General features: G+C 38.0%; 1 protein-coding gene across 9 annotated transcripts in view; it reads right to left on the bottom strand.

The window, feature by feature from the left end:
- Nucleotides 1–1,075: 1,075 nt before the first annotated feature.
- PKNOX1 (PBX/knotted 1 homeobox 1) overlaps nt 1,076–15,402 on the bottom strand; it is a 40,243-nt gene continuing 25,916 nt past the window's right edge. For 7 of the 9 annotated variants that reach the window (XM_089511950.1, XM_089511946.1, XM_089511951.1 and 4 more), the window contains 7 exons: nt 15,267–15,344; nt 12,161–12,260; nt 11,033–11,130; nt 9,245–9,373; nt 4,261–4,337; nt 3,269–3,441; nt 1,076–2,361 (listed from right to left, as the gene is read on the bottom strand). In XM_089511950.1, coding sequence (XP_089368076.1) covers nt 2,150–2,361; nt 3,269–3,441; nt 4,261–4,337; nt 9,245–9,373; nt 11,033–11,130; nt 12,161–12,260; nt 15,267–15,344 — 867 coding nt within the window. In that variant the 3' untranslated portion in view covers nt 1,076–2,149. The remainder of the gene's footprint in view (nt 2,362–3,268; nt 3,442–4,260; nt 4,338–9,244; nt 9,374–11,032; nt 11,131–12,160; nt 12,261–15,266; nt 15,345–15,402) is intronic. The other 2 variants (XM_089511954.1, XM_089511953.1) reach the window with 1 other exon arrangement.

Genomic DNA, 15,402 nt, shown 5'->3' on the forward strand with positions numbered 1-15,402 from the left:
TAATGCTGATATTTTTACACCCACACTGGAACTCCTTAGAAGCAAACAATGGTAACGAATAGAATTCATTCTCCTAAGCATCCCATGTTGGAAATTAGTGATGCATCTTTTAAAAACCACAGGGAAACTTTATGATACACAGTTTCTTCAGATATCTTCAGGCACATGTCTGATGGCCATGTAGGAAAAATAGTAATTAAATATGCTGCCATAATCTCTACTGATATACAGAAGAAGAAGAAAAAAGGGGGCTGACTGAGAGATAGCAACCTTCTTTAAATCCTACTGAAAACAACAAGAGGAAACAAAAAGGCACCTTTGAATGCTTTGTTGATTCTGAACTTATATCAAGCTTCTTTAGCACATTCAGATGGAATTAAATGTTAATTTAATTAGTACAGAGAATAGTATTCTATCTCTTCTAGTTGCTAAGTCCGATGTGTTATGAAGCCTTCAAAGCACAATATTTAAAGCAACTAACTTCCAATAGATTCAGCAGCAGCAGTTACTGGGAACCATAAGGAAATTCACAATGCCGAAAGAAGGGGGAAATGTTAATGGCATTCTCAGCTAAAGCTTGTTTAGCTGATGTTTTGAATGTGTTGAATAATATACAGTATGTTGAAATAAAGAAATATTGCTGGGATCATCTGAGTACTGTTGTGTTTGAAAATTCTGATGTGGAAGTGTGGATTAATCCAAACTCAGGAGCTAACTTGCTGTATTGTCAAGTAATTAGAAGTGTGTACTGCTAAAGATAGTCTCTTGATTACAGGAAAGATTTTGATGTTTTACTCATCTGAATAGCTATCCATCAAATCTCTTAAGAAACAAATTTCAAGATAAACTGAAATGTAATATGAATGTTAGTTTACATGAAATACAATCCATGCTTAACAAAACCCAAGTTCTCATTAAGGAGTCAGTCCTTATACAACTATGGGATAGCAGAGATCCACAGAATATAGGATAGGCTTATTTATTCAATTTGGACTGTTTTCATAACCTTCCAAATAGAAGTACTAAACATTTTCCCCCCACATGCGCAATACAGTCATCATCCCAATTCTTTAGAGAATTTATAAAAATATTTTTAATCCAATAATCCTGATAAAGGTAAAAATAAGTGTTTTATAGCAAATGATGAACAGAGTCACTGGTTAGGAGTAGGGCTGCAATCCAGACATGCCCCTGTAATTTTAAATTTACCACTGAACTGGGAGAAGAGACAGTCTTCATTTCTTTTGCCTTTCCCCTTGTCCTCTTGTGCCTGCCCCATTCCCACCCTCTCCAAGTGGAGTCTAAGATGGTTGAAATGACAAGAGGAGCAATACATGAGCTGTGTCAGTGGTAAATTTAAAAGGTGCAAGGAAAATCTGGAGGTTTCCATCTAACAACTCAAATTCATTTTAAATTGCATACATTCGTTACTGAATCACACATTTTCACTTCCTGTTGTGTGTTTTGCTGTCCACTTCAGACTGGCTGGGTTTTGTTTTTAAGGTGCAGAAGCATCTTTCAAATCTACATGGCTAACGTCATAAGCAAATTCCATACACTACTTTGACATGCTTTACATTTTACATTGTTAAACCACCAAGAGTAATCTTAAAACGACAGGACTAGGTGAATGCATAACTCTCAAGGAGACAGAAGTGTTTTCAAATCTTCCACCAGGGCAATTTCATGTGTCACAAGACTGCAATATGTTTAATGTTATAGAGCACATACTGAAATAGCAATGGTGAGGGCATGTTTAAATCTATGCTGATGTGAAACTGACTCCCCCAATAGGCACCCACCATATTTCCCCCTGGCTGCAGTCCATTACCCCATGCCCTTATCAGGTCAATCTGGGATCAACATTGTGAGTGAGAAAGTTACCCTAAGAAAATAACAGGGTGATGTGTTCTTTCTTAAATTACTAGATTTTCCAAATTAAACTCAAAAACAACACGTTTGAAAGAAGTTGCTGCACCTGCAAAGACACTCTTTAAGCTTACTATGAAATACAAAAAGTGCACTCTTCTATATCTACATATAAAACATATTAGAAATAAAACTTGTGTAAAATGTTTGCTGTGCAAACTATAAAAAGTCAGTCAGTCCATAGGTTTTCCTAAGCATTTAGGCCTGATTCTCTTGTTTCCTACTGCAGAGAATCACTGTTATCCAACACCAGCCCACTGATGTTAGTAGTTGAGAGATCTGTTCCATCATCTTCAGTGCTGTCCACAGATTCATCCTCACTTTGCCCTGCCATCATGACTTGTTGGACAGCCAAAGTAGTACCATCAGAGGAAAGAGACTGGAGACTGTCTACATTCATATTGACAGGAGCTGTAATTGTTACAACGGCTCCTGAAAATGGGAAAAAACACAAGTCCAAGTGGAATTATTTCACTAGAAAAACACTACTAATATTTCATAGAAGCTAATTTTTAAATTAACTAAATAAACATTTCAGACTGGGGAAAAAACAATAATCTAAATATTTGTGAAGTGAATCACGTTGTACTGCCCACCTGAGCCCTCTCCTTTTTTTTTTTACAAGAATTGAAAGAGACAGAGAAGGTATGTGTTGTGCTCATTATCTTCTTTGTATTTTGTTTTGTTAACATAGAAAGTGTTGTAAATTTTGGAACATTATCATCTCAATGTGGAATAGATATTCACACATTAAAGTGGGCTGCCAGTGAAATGCCATTTCATAGCTGTTTTCCTGTATCTGTAGTACAGGAATAAATCCCATTTGCGGCACAGTGGTTTGAGTGTTGCACCACATCTCTAGAAACCAGTGTTCTAATCCCTGATCAGCCATGAAACCCACTGGGTGACCTTGGGAAAGTAATACTCTCAGAGCCTCAGGGAAAAGCAATGGCAAACCCTCTCAAAACAAACAAACAAACAAACAAACAAACAAACAAACAAACAAAAAACCTCTATGATAGGGCCACCCTAAGAAGGAAACATCTTGAAGGCACACAACAACAATAAAGCAGAACTCGCCATTGAACCCCAGAAGATACATCTTCTATACATGGTGTGATGCCTAAGGGGATGATGGACAATCTGGCACATACAAACCCTCCTTTGCTGTTGTAAATAACCTATGAAAAACTGTTGCTATGCTGTTCATTAATTCCATTGGGGATGGGAGAGGTATACATACTATTTGCTAAATTGTTTGGCTTAAGAATTTCCCTCAATCAATCAAATAAAAGAGCTTCCTTAAAATATTCATCAGGTTAGTGAGGAAACTACTCACCGTCTGACATAGTAAGTTCATTTGACTGATGCTGAGCTACTCCTGATGCAATGGAGTCTGGCCAGAATCGCTGAACTGGTCGGTTTTGAGCTGTTTTCTTCTTCGTTTTTGGAGTTTCAGAACAACTGGAATCCAACATTGGCTGGAGAATTCGTCTTCTAGCATTAATAAACCTGAATATGACCAAAATTAAATTTTATAAATACATTCACATGGGACAGACTGTTTTTACACTATCTCAATAGAAATATCTTATGCAATCTTAATATGTGAAGGAACTTCTGGCTCTTCCCTTTCTTCTCTCTGCTCCTTTTTCTTCTGCAGTTACTCAGCTAGAAATATGACATTTCACTCTTTCATGCTAAAATAGGCTGTGATCACTACTGTTTATATTCTTGGATTAATGCTAAATATGGCTCCAACATCCTGCCATGTCCATGTATTCAAATTCTTCCTATTTTCAGTTTCACAGCAGTGCTACTGAGGAACAAAAACACCATTAAGACAATAGTCCTACATATGACATCTTGAATTCAGACTTAATTTTAAATAAATAAATTGCCCAGGATTAAGGTCTTTGATAGAAGGGCTCTTCTCCATGTCCCACCAGTCAAGTCAATACATTGTGACAGGATATGGGGGAAGGCCTTCTCAGCTGTGGCACCTCAACTGTAGAATGCCACCCCCAGGAAGCCTGACTGACACCAAAACTAATGTCATTTAGGTGCCAAGTTAAAACTTGGCTGTTCACCAAAGCCTTTGGGTCTCATTCATTCAATTCATTATATATAGTTACAGTATATATCGCTTTAAAAATGTTTACAATTTAAAATCTGTTTTAACTTATTATACTGCTTAGTATGTTTTTTGTTTATTTAATTATCTTACTGTTTTTCAATCTGTTTTAATGCTATTTTAAGTTGTCCTGGGATCTCTTGAAATAGGGCAGTGTATAAATATGTTAATAAATCAATCAATAAATTTTATCTTACCAGTTATTAACCTGGAGCAACGTAAGATTTGTTTGTGCTGCTATTTGTTTTTTCTCATCTTCAGTTGGATATGGATGCTAGAGAGAGGAAGCAAAAATAAAATATGTTACTTTTGCCTTTTACATTTCTCATTCAAATTATATCAGTAAATATAATTAAAATATCTACAGCTACAGTCCCACTAATTAGATAATTTCTGACCAATTAAATTCATTTCTGCTACAATGTATCTAATATATTTGCATGTCCCGAAATATATGTGGTTTGAAACTTCCTTTAGGTATATAAAATATAAAATGTTAATTTTATGACACATATTATAAATTTAATTGGTTAATTTACTTATTAATCTAATGATGAAGCAAGAAAAAACCTCAGATTTCTATATTTATACAATCAAGATTCTCACTGATATGAAAAGCCAACTCATTCTAACTGGTTTAATTGTCCAAAAGCAAGCCCAGTAATCAACAGATCAGTGGGAACCTCATTTGTTTGGTCCTACAGATGTTTTTTTCAGGTCCCAGAATTCTTGACTATAGGCCAAGTGGCTGTCTGGGAGCTGAAGTCCAAAACTCCCAGAGAATCACCAGAGTTTGGGAGTCACTGACAAAAGTAGTAGGCATATTTTTTGTATAATTTATGCTTATATAAATTATGCCTGTCACAAGTGGGGCAATACAGTGGTCCCTGCATTTAGTAGTGATATAGTGCATCGTGCATACATATTAATAAGATTAGTGTGTCATGTGTTTTAACAGCAAATTCAGATAATCAAATGCCTATTGGTTTAAAAGAAAAATGGGGTCATGAATCAGTAAGGTATCAGTTTTTGCAATCATGCTCACATTAAGTTGAAGAAAATGCAAATAAGAAAAATATAGCCTCAGTGTAGATGGTTTATTCTCAGTCATCTCTAGGAATCATGAAATGCTGAGTACTTCTTTGCAAAACAAACAGAAAATGGTGGGGGCAGAAAGGGATTGGCTTGCTTGAGTCCCTTATAACTTACAGTATCTTGCAGGAAGAAATGGCAGGTTGGAACCCTGAACAGGAAGTAGTCTTAGAGGATTCAGATTCCAGTAATGAATACAGTATAGCAGTTTGACATTCAGATAAGCAAACAACACAGAACATTCAAAATAAACTCAATGGAACTTGTTTCTGAGTAGATGGTCCAGCATCCATAGTGTACTTCCACTAGTTTCCAATGGCTGAATTGGATCTTTCTTCACCCTCCCTTCCCCCTGCAGCCTTCTGAAGTAACAAAAACCTTCTGCTTCAGAAGGTTTCCCTGCTTTCCAAAGTTTGGTTTTAGGGTTCATAGGCAACTTAGGGAGGGAGAACACCCCTCCCATTTTGACTGGTGGAAGCTGAAGAATACAGTAGACGTGCACCACTGGGCCCCAGCAATGCATATGACTGCATTATTACTCTTTCATAGTGTTGAAACAGAAAAAAAAAAATCAAATCAACAGCATATTGTTTCAGGCACAGAAGCAGTGCCATTCCCAATAAAATGCCCCAATTAGTAATTAGCAGCTATCTAAAATGAAGTTCATTAAAATCTTTGGTACAGGAGTTGAAGAAAGAGACAATAATCTCTCAAGTGTTTATCCTTCTAATGGCAGTAACACAAAACAACCCATCTGGAAAAAGCAGGCAAGTGACATCTCAAGATTGTTTTAAAACTAATTCTTTGCAGTCACAGATCTGATAAATGAGACTACAGAGAGATCACAGAAATAATATTAATCCATAAAAGGCTTTGAGATGGCAAAATGTTTAGATGATAACCAAGCAGACTGCTAAATGAAGATTTTTTTGTTTTTCACTTTAACACTTTAATAACTTGACTTCTAAAAATAAGTCTCTATCAAACCATGTCCAATTGATACACACACACACACACACACCCTTATAGCTGCCAGAATTCCTACTAGACAGCGTGATTCTTAGTAAGTCCAGCATGTGATAAAACTAGATTCATTATACTGTGTCATATGAGAGGAATAAAATACCTTGCAGTGTTAAATAAAATTGTTAAATATTTTAAGACTACAGAACTATAGGACAAACAGCATAGGAAATACAACTATCTATCATTTGCCCATCATAGTAACATCAGTGTCTTATCATTAATACTTTGAGATGTTGTTTTATATACAGTAAGCAGTGTTATGCTGATTTTAAAAAAATTAGAAATAGAGATGGAAACAACCTCAACTGCTAGAGCATCTGATAGCTCCAATATGAGACAGCGTGCAAACACCGAACAAAGGAAAATACACAAAGCAACTATTTTCCATTGAAAAAAATCCAGTTGTGGATTTCCACAGATGCAACAGAGGCCCCATTCCCACTCAGCTATTTGCCCTGGATGGAGCTGGGCAGATTCGGATCACCCCTCCCGAATCCCTCCAGAAGCAAGTGCTCACTATCATTTACCTTAATCAGGGTTATTTACCCCTGAATGACAATGCAGCTCTTTGCAGAGAGTTCACATTTGCGGTACTAGTTTAAAATGAAAGCTCCTTTGTTATCAATCAAATTTACTTCTGCTTTCGTCAAAGGTGACGTTTCCTACAGCAATTGGCCAACAGAATAGGTGCTTTCCCCCTTCTTTTTTTTAAAAAAAAAACTGGTGGCAGAGTGCACATATTCTATCAAATTTAAAAACCTCCAGGGGTGTGTGTATGTGTGTGTTATGCGTAGCAAAATCATTTATTCTTGTATCAATTTGCCAAATTGAAAGGGAAACATTTGTAACAATTCGCATTGTAGCATTTGTATTTTAAACAAAATAATAATAACAATAACAATAATAATAATAATAATAATAATAAGCCTCTTGCAAAAAGGCTGCCATTCGAAGAGCAAGCAAATGAAAGGGAAAATGTAGCATAAGCAGACACACATTCTATCTATATGTATCACCCAAAAATCATTTGCATAGTCTGTCAAAAAATAAAAAATAAAGAGAGAGAGAGAGAGAGAGAGAGAGAGAGAGAGCTGCCTGGTGCAAGAGGGAGGCTTGTTCTGTTTTCTGCCCTCCCTCTGACCATGCCTCCCCTGAACTTGATCCTTCCTCCGGCTCCATCCTTCTCCTCCTCCATCACCCCAATTGCCCTTGGCACCCTTCCTCCAACTCCATCTCACCCCAGTTGCTCTTGGCACTCTTCCTCTGGCTCCGATTCTCTTGGCATCCTTTCTCAAGGCTCCTTCCTTCTCCTCCTCCTCCATCACCCCGATGAAGGGGAGGCTTGTTCCACCCTCTCTCTGACCTAAATCCCTCTCCTGAACTTGACCCGATCATGACCGGGGACAAGTTCATATTGACAGAACCCTTTCCCCCCAAAAAGATACAGCTTTTACTCCGCTTTCCAAAGATTCGCGCCAAGGGACATTTGCCCTGAACAGGTGTGAAAGCCTCGTTTTCGCTTGTGAAAGGATTGGGGCCAATATGAACTTCCCATGGTTAATCCGAGTTCTGATTTGGGGTAAAAGGTAGTTTGAATGGCCCCAGAGAAATCTAACAGAACCAAAAATGGGGGCCATTCCCCTTCCCCCTGCAGTTCTCCATGTACCCCTACTGTTCTGGAAGTTGGGAAAACACTTTAAATTACAAGAAGCCCACATTTATCCAACACATTAGGGATTACAACAGCATCTGGAACTTGAATTGTTGAAATGCAGAATCCATGTGGGTAACATGAGGGAATTATGGTGACCTGCTTGGGACTGCCCATGCACACTGCTTGCAAAGTTTTTCAGTTGGTTTGCCCCTCCCTTCCTCAGCTTGCTTTGCAAGCAAAGCACATGTGCATGGTTGATCTCAAGCAAACCTCTCTAGGCAAGAACTGACAAAAGAGCAGACTCCTTGTCCGAGTAATGGAACTTGTCCTTAATTGGAAAGTGTCGAAAGACTGAGTAATCAGATAACAGGGTGTTGAAAGGTGGGGACTCCCTGAAGTATTTGGGTGGTACAGAGGGTGTAGGAGGGAGAACAGAAGAAAAGCTGAATTGTAATCACTAGCACAGCATTAGTCCTACGTTGTGTCAATGAGACAGTTCTACCTACTTTAATTTTGTTATATGACATCACCAGTACTGAAAACATCATATTTATATTGCTCAGTCCCTGTGAAACTGAAGAATCCAACACTGAATTATGCATCTTCCCAGGCAGTACAATACTGTTTCCATAATAAATTTCATTATGAATAATAATAACTCTGGATATAACAAAGAGTTAAGTACTCCTCCAGCAACAAGAGCAAACAACCCGTGTGTGTGTGTGTGTGTTTGTATGAAACAGAAAACCAGTGACAATATTTGACTGACCTTTCAAGTCATAATAAACTGATTTTCATATAGCCATCAAAGACTGCATGTAATAACCTAACCCAGTGGTTTCCAACTTGGCTCCCCAGATTTGTCATCTTCAACTCTCAGCAGCTCCAGCCGACATAGCCAATGTGGGGTCCAAGTTTGGGAACCAACCCCTCTAACCTAACAAATGCTCTAACATAATGGAACTGGGTGTGGAACTGGATACAAGGCAATTAGCACCAAAAATCCAGTGTCTACACAAAACATCACTCTCCAGTTTTTTACAGTCAATATCTTCTACCCTCTAGGAATTATTCTGTTGACAGAGACTTAAATACAGCTACTCAAAAGGCTATCGATCAAGAGAGCCCATAGTTTTTAAAAAATTTCTTCATACAGCAAAATAAATGAATAAAAAATTAAGCTAGTACTTAAGAAATTCATGAGGATATATAACAAACACCTACTGAATATGGGCTTGATTCAGTACTGACTTTAGAGATTTTGAATATGTTTACAAAAAGCATTTTTCTAAAAAAAATTAAAAACTCTTCATGTTATGGTCAAAACATTTTAATTTATTGTGCAGCAAATAAAAATACAAAAACACTCAGAACATAAATTATTTGCAAATACTATAATCAAGCCTTACCCCTATGTGCTGGAAAAGCCAAGACCTCATCACATTTGTAGCATGCTTTGGAAGAACTCCCCTTTTATTTTTTGATGACCCATCATCTTGATGCAAGATGCTTAAATCTTGATTTAATTGTAACTGGAGCTGCACATAAATTGAGAAGTAGCACAGTTACTAAAACAACTTAATTCCAGGTTTCTTAATATTCCACAGAAATAATTTTATGTGGAAAAATCTAAATGATTGCACGGAGAGAACAAGTTTCGTGTTGCAAGCAGCAATGCTGCCATGTTTACTATTATAAACTGCATATAGTAAACAGCATGTTTAAATGTACACTTATGTCAAAATACAACTTGTTGTCCACAGATAATTAGCATGCCAATTCTAAGTTAGCTTTCCCACTAATAGTTTTCTATGTGTAGAGGTCTTTATACACAGGGGAGCATTCAAGCATACTATCAATAAAGCACTAACTGACATGTTGCTCCTCCTTTACAACACTGAAGCTGTGTTCAGGATAGCAAGGAGATGAATCCTCACCCTAGTGCAGTCCCTGTTGGTGATGGTCATGCTGCACAACAGTCTGGTGGGAACTTTCCCCCCACACTGCAATGCTGTCCCATAACTCAACATTTGGTTTTCACCTGTGAGAATGAACAATAGCCCTTCACTTCTATGAGGAAAAGTAAAAGCATGTAGTCAGGGAAAATATTAGCAGAGGGCTAAGATGATCCCAGGATTTGTAACAATAAGCACACTTTCCCTTTCTAACTGCATCTATTGAGTATAACACCAGCCACAAAGAATCAGGGCATCAGATTACCAGATATAAGGAACAGCATGCAGATTTTGCTTCCATCAAACCAGCACAACATAGCATTTTAGCTTTCTCTTTAGGAACATATAGCCACTAATTGCTCCTCCAAGCCAATCAAACAAAAGGAAGTCAAGTTTCCCTCTATCATGACTGATTTCAGTTACCTGGGGCAAGTGTTACCATTTGCATCTCAATGATATCTAGATGATAGTCCTTTTATTTTTCTGTATAGTCAAGGTTCTCAACCTTGGTCACTTGAGATGGAATATCAGGAAATGATATGTAGATCAAAGATATAGGTCCTCCCACCACTGTTTTATTCCCTGATGTCTAACCACTTGCTTTCTACTACTGCCTCAGATCCCCTGAGAACTCCTGCAGATTTCGCGATTGTCTGGAATGGAGTGCAGGAGACTGCTGAAAGGAAAACTGGACAAGACTGGATGATAGCACCTTACACAAGCACTTCTTTGCTTACACAAAGTGCCTCCACTTCATTTTAGTTAATTCTGGCTGCCTTCCAACAGCCACCAGGACCCCCCATCCCACATCATTTTGGGGAGGGGCCTCAAGGTACACTGCTAGGGGGTGGGAGTGGCAGTGGTGAGGATCATAGAAAGCTGCCTAATCAGATCACTGGTCCAACTAGCCCTGTACTGGCAACTTTGACTGCCAATCTCCAGGCTTTTAGGCAGGATACTTTTCTAGCCCTACTGGGAGTTTCCTGGTAGTACTTATTGGTCTCAGTTTCAGGTGACAACCAAACCCAACCCTGCTTAGCTTCCAAAATGAGACAAGATCTGATATATGGGGAGAACATTTTTCCTAAGAGACTCTGTCTTGTGCTTCTCAGGATCCAAACTGTATTTACCAGTTTAAATAATTTGCTATGCAGGTCTTAATATCAGTGCATCATTTTTATATCTTGCTATTAACACACTGTTTCCCAAATTAAACCGTTCTATAAAGTGTTTAGAACAAACCTGGGAATTCTGGATCCTGATTGTTCCAGGTGACAATGCTTGTGTTACTACTTGACCTTGAGGTGTGACCACAGCCACTGGCTGATAAACTGCCCCACCTTAAAGAATACCACAGAGAGTCAATAAGAGATCCAGGGGCAGCATGGCAACAGTATTTTTATAGTAATTTTATAAAATCACTTAATAAACAAGACGGTGGTGACATCATTTTTAAAATACTGAAAATAGTATACAAATATTTTGAACATTTTTACTTCACTAGACCTTTATACTGATCATGAGAAATAAAAAATCCAGCTGAGAACATTTTTACCATAAAGTATTTTAGATTAGTATCACAAAAAATAAAATATATTGCATTGTCAATGGTTCTTAGAATTTTTGCACAATTGTACTTGATTTACCTTGATTTCCACTAGATCACATAATCCTATATTGTATAATATAGCATAATGAAGAACAACATTTTTTTTAAAAAAAAACAACCCTGATGGCTATACATTTCCTTAAAGCAAACAGTTTTTCACAAAAGAATCTTGTTTCCTGACAGAAGAGATCTAGCTAGTTTCCAGGATTATGACGAAGACTTCTAAATTTTTAGTAATAGTGCAAGTATTTTATTCTTCCAGAATAAATACACACATTACCTAAATAAATACATACATTAGTTGACCCAATAAGCCATTATTATATAGATGCCTTGATACCTTCATTGCATAACATCTGGGAATTACTAAGCTAAATCATATTTTAAATAATTTCAAATAACATTTCCATGAGCAGCCACTCTGCCAGTAACTGTGGGAGATGAGACAGCAAGGCCCATTTTATCAGTTCATCTGGAACCAACTACCATTTAGCTCCTTTCCCTCCCAAGACCTGTCTACCAAGTGTATCAAACTTGCTTCCCCCCATCAACCCAGCCCCCCTGCTTTTGCCATGTCTATTTGCTCATTTGCTATTGTTTTAAATTTAAAATTATTGTGACTACATTGACGGAACATCGGAGTATGTCCATCGAACAAATCCATGTCTATAATTCATATCCTCAATAACTTTCTTAACAGCCACAAAATGCTTCTATAATGAAATACAACAAGGTTTGGATTTTTGTTTGGTACATCCTACCTGCAACAGTTGCCATAGTAACATTTCCCTGCTGCAATGCTGATGCAGGTACCATAATCCCCTGGGGACTTAGTGTACCTGTGATGGCACTTTGAATTGGCTAGAAACAATAAAAAATGACAAGAATTACCCATCATTTTAGTTCCAACAGTTTTTTTTAAAAAAAGAGATTATAATAAATAAACTGCACACCAATGATGAAGATGGAGATGAGGAAATAATCACTACAATCAAAATGATCCAAAACTGTAATGAAGTTCACATGAAAATGAAATCCAATGCAAGAACTGAATAGGCTAGAAATTTTGGTTTAACAATATGTTGTATTTATATGTTGCTTTTCAAATGCTGGCTCTCTTTCAGATACTGAACCATTCTAAAGAAATACAGGAGAGATGTGTAAATTCTGGATCAAAATTAATTCAAGCAACAGGGCTTGTGCTAGTTAATTCTGGGCTAGTCATCCTATCAGAATCAAAGGGACAGTATTTAGTGTGAAAGGTTGCCAATGAATTCAGTATTTAGGACTGGTTCTCTTAGGGCACTTCTACACTGACCAAAAAAAAAAAAAATCGGCCTCACCTTGCATTTTTCTGGTCTGCAGGGACCACACAGCAAACCCGTTAAGTCGACACTCACAAAGCACTTAGAAGAGATATTGGCACAACCAGCTGCACATTTTCCTGTGACAAACTTGCTATTTTCCTCCTTCAGCATGCATCGCCCTAGCAGCCAATCTCCCTTAGCGTTCATCTGTCAATCTAATGACCACCTTGCACTGTGAATGGATGCCTCTCAATCCAACCCCCTTCCCCTCCTTTGCCACCCCAGTAAGGGAGAGAAAGAACTGTAAGTGTGTGTGTGTATACACACACACACAGTGGAGAAAGGAAAAATAAATGTGTATTCTATTTCTCTGTTATTTATGAACATGTGCAACCATGAGGCCAGCAGTGAGGGGTTTCACTGGGCCACCCCCTCCCTCCCCCCCATTGATTAGGGAAAGTGATCAGAGAAAAGGGGGTGAAGAGGTACAATTATCAGTATCCACAAGTGTGTGTGGATACAATAATCAGAAGAAAGGGGTGGGTGGATACAACAGGAAATGGGGTGAAGGGGAGAATGCAAATGTAGATATGCAGATCTCTGGACAAGTTAGCGATCAAATAATAGCAGCGGGGGGGGGGGGATTGCTTCTTCATTCACTTGCTCACTTATTTGAAGATTCACTCCCATCCGCACTCCCTTTCCCCTGGTTGCTGTATCCATGCCCCTTTCGTCTGACCACTGTATCCACACACCTCTTTCATCTTATCCCTTTACTCCCATTTCTCTGATTGCAGTGTCCACACATCTCTTTCATCTGGTCGTTGTATCCACACACACACACACTTTCATCTTGATTGTCCTGCCTCATCACTCCCTTCCATCTGATCGTCTTCCCTACTCAGTCAGGGAGGGGAAGAGGGAGTGGGCAGCCCGATCTACCCCCTCATCAGTGATCTCATGACTGAACATAAAACATGGTAACACACACACACACCAGGCTTGCCAGAAACAACCAGTCCAACCAATCTAGTACTCCTCCCGCCCCCAGCCCCACATTGACATCACTATGGAGTCCACACACACACATACACAAATATTTGGGTTTTCCGTGGAAACCTGGAGTAAATTGCCACTTTTATTTCTCCAGATTTAAAGCCCTGAGGCACTGAAAAGGCCCAGATTTGGCCTGACTTGTGTGGACAGCTCTCAGTGAAAATGAGGTGAGACCATTTTTTTTGGCCTGTGCAGACAAATCCTTGAGAGTAACTCAGCAATATCTACAGTTTTTTTAAAAATGGGATAATTAAGAAAGATCAAGGCTAAATCTATATATACTTATTTGAAAGTAAGTCTCATTGAACTCAATGGGGCTTAGTTCAGAGTAGACACATATAGCATTGCACTGTAAATAAGACATTAGGAAACCACAAAATTTTATATTGTTAAGAGAGAAACACTAGCCTATCTTTAATCCTAAGGTTAATAGCATTAATCATCAATCAAATGTGGTTTATATTTCAAAAGCATCTCTAATTTGAAATTTAAAGATGATTTCATACCTTCTTTAAAACATTTACTGAATTACTGAGGCTTCATCAAAACACTCTGATAAATCAAATAGAGGATGACAGCAATGCAATTTACAATTAGTACACTGACATGGGGCTGGCATGAAGGGTGTAATGAAACAGACTGAACAAATCTTCTATTATGTTGCTAAAAACACATGCCATTATTTTAATATTCACTGTTAACTTTGTTTATACTATGCAACTGGCAGGCATTTTACTTAACTGGATTCTATGAGCGCTCTCAAAGTATGAGGGTGGTAAAGATCGCCATATTCTCAAGTATTGAAAGCATGTGCTCTGACATTATATCTATACCTATATCAAACAAGAAAACAGTCAACCAACCAATGCATCTGTTGGTTGGGACACATTTTTCAAGTATTACAAATAGCACATACAGAAAGAGGGCCCACAGTTCAATGGAAGAGCACATACTTTCTATAATATTTTAAGTTTAATTTCCAGCATATCCCATTAAAAGATCTCAGGAAGCAGTGCCTGTGACCTTTAATAGCCTTTGCCATCTAGACCAGTGTCTGATATTTTAATAGCCTTTGCCCTATAGACCAATCACATTGAGCAAGATGGAACAATGGCCACAGTACCTACAGCACAGCTTTGTATGTTCTTAAATATCCTTTTTTTTTTCTCAACAAGGTGGCCAGGAGAGGAGACATTCTATAAGTGAGCAGCAGACACATAGGCCATTATTTTCATGTGGATCTTTGATCCTGATCTTTCTTATCTGTGCCTTGATGAAACTCAAGTTCAGAATACTGGAAAAAAGGGGCTTCATAGCCTGGAATTTTGTGTATGTGACAGGGAGCAATCACAGAATCCTATTTATTTCTGCATATAGATCAGCCTTTGCTTTGATGGGGCCATTTATCTATAATGAGATGAACAAAACCAACCCCAAAATAGGCTAAGGAGATAGTGCCAAAGAGGTGCAATGATAATTGTGTCAATTTTGCTCTACTGCTCACATTTTCTGTTGACTCTTTCCATGAAGACAGCTGCTCCAGCAAATCCAAGCTATCTTTATCATGTTTAAAGTTGCTGGACTGCAGACAAAGAGTTGACAAATTATGGTCATTCTTTAAGAAATTACATTTTCATGTT

The sequence above is a fragment of the Sceloporus occidentalis genome, unplaced genomic scaffold, assembly GCF_023333645.1.
Source record: "Sceloporus occidentalis isolate IW3139 unplaced genomic scaffold, rSceOcc1.0.p SCAF_2, whole genome shotgun sequence".
Taxonomy (NCBI): Eukaryota; Metazoa; Chordata; class Lepidosauria; order Squamata; family Phrynosomatidae; genus Sceloporus; species Sceloporus occidentalis.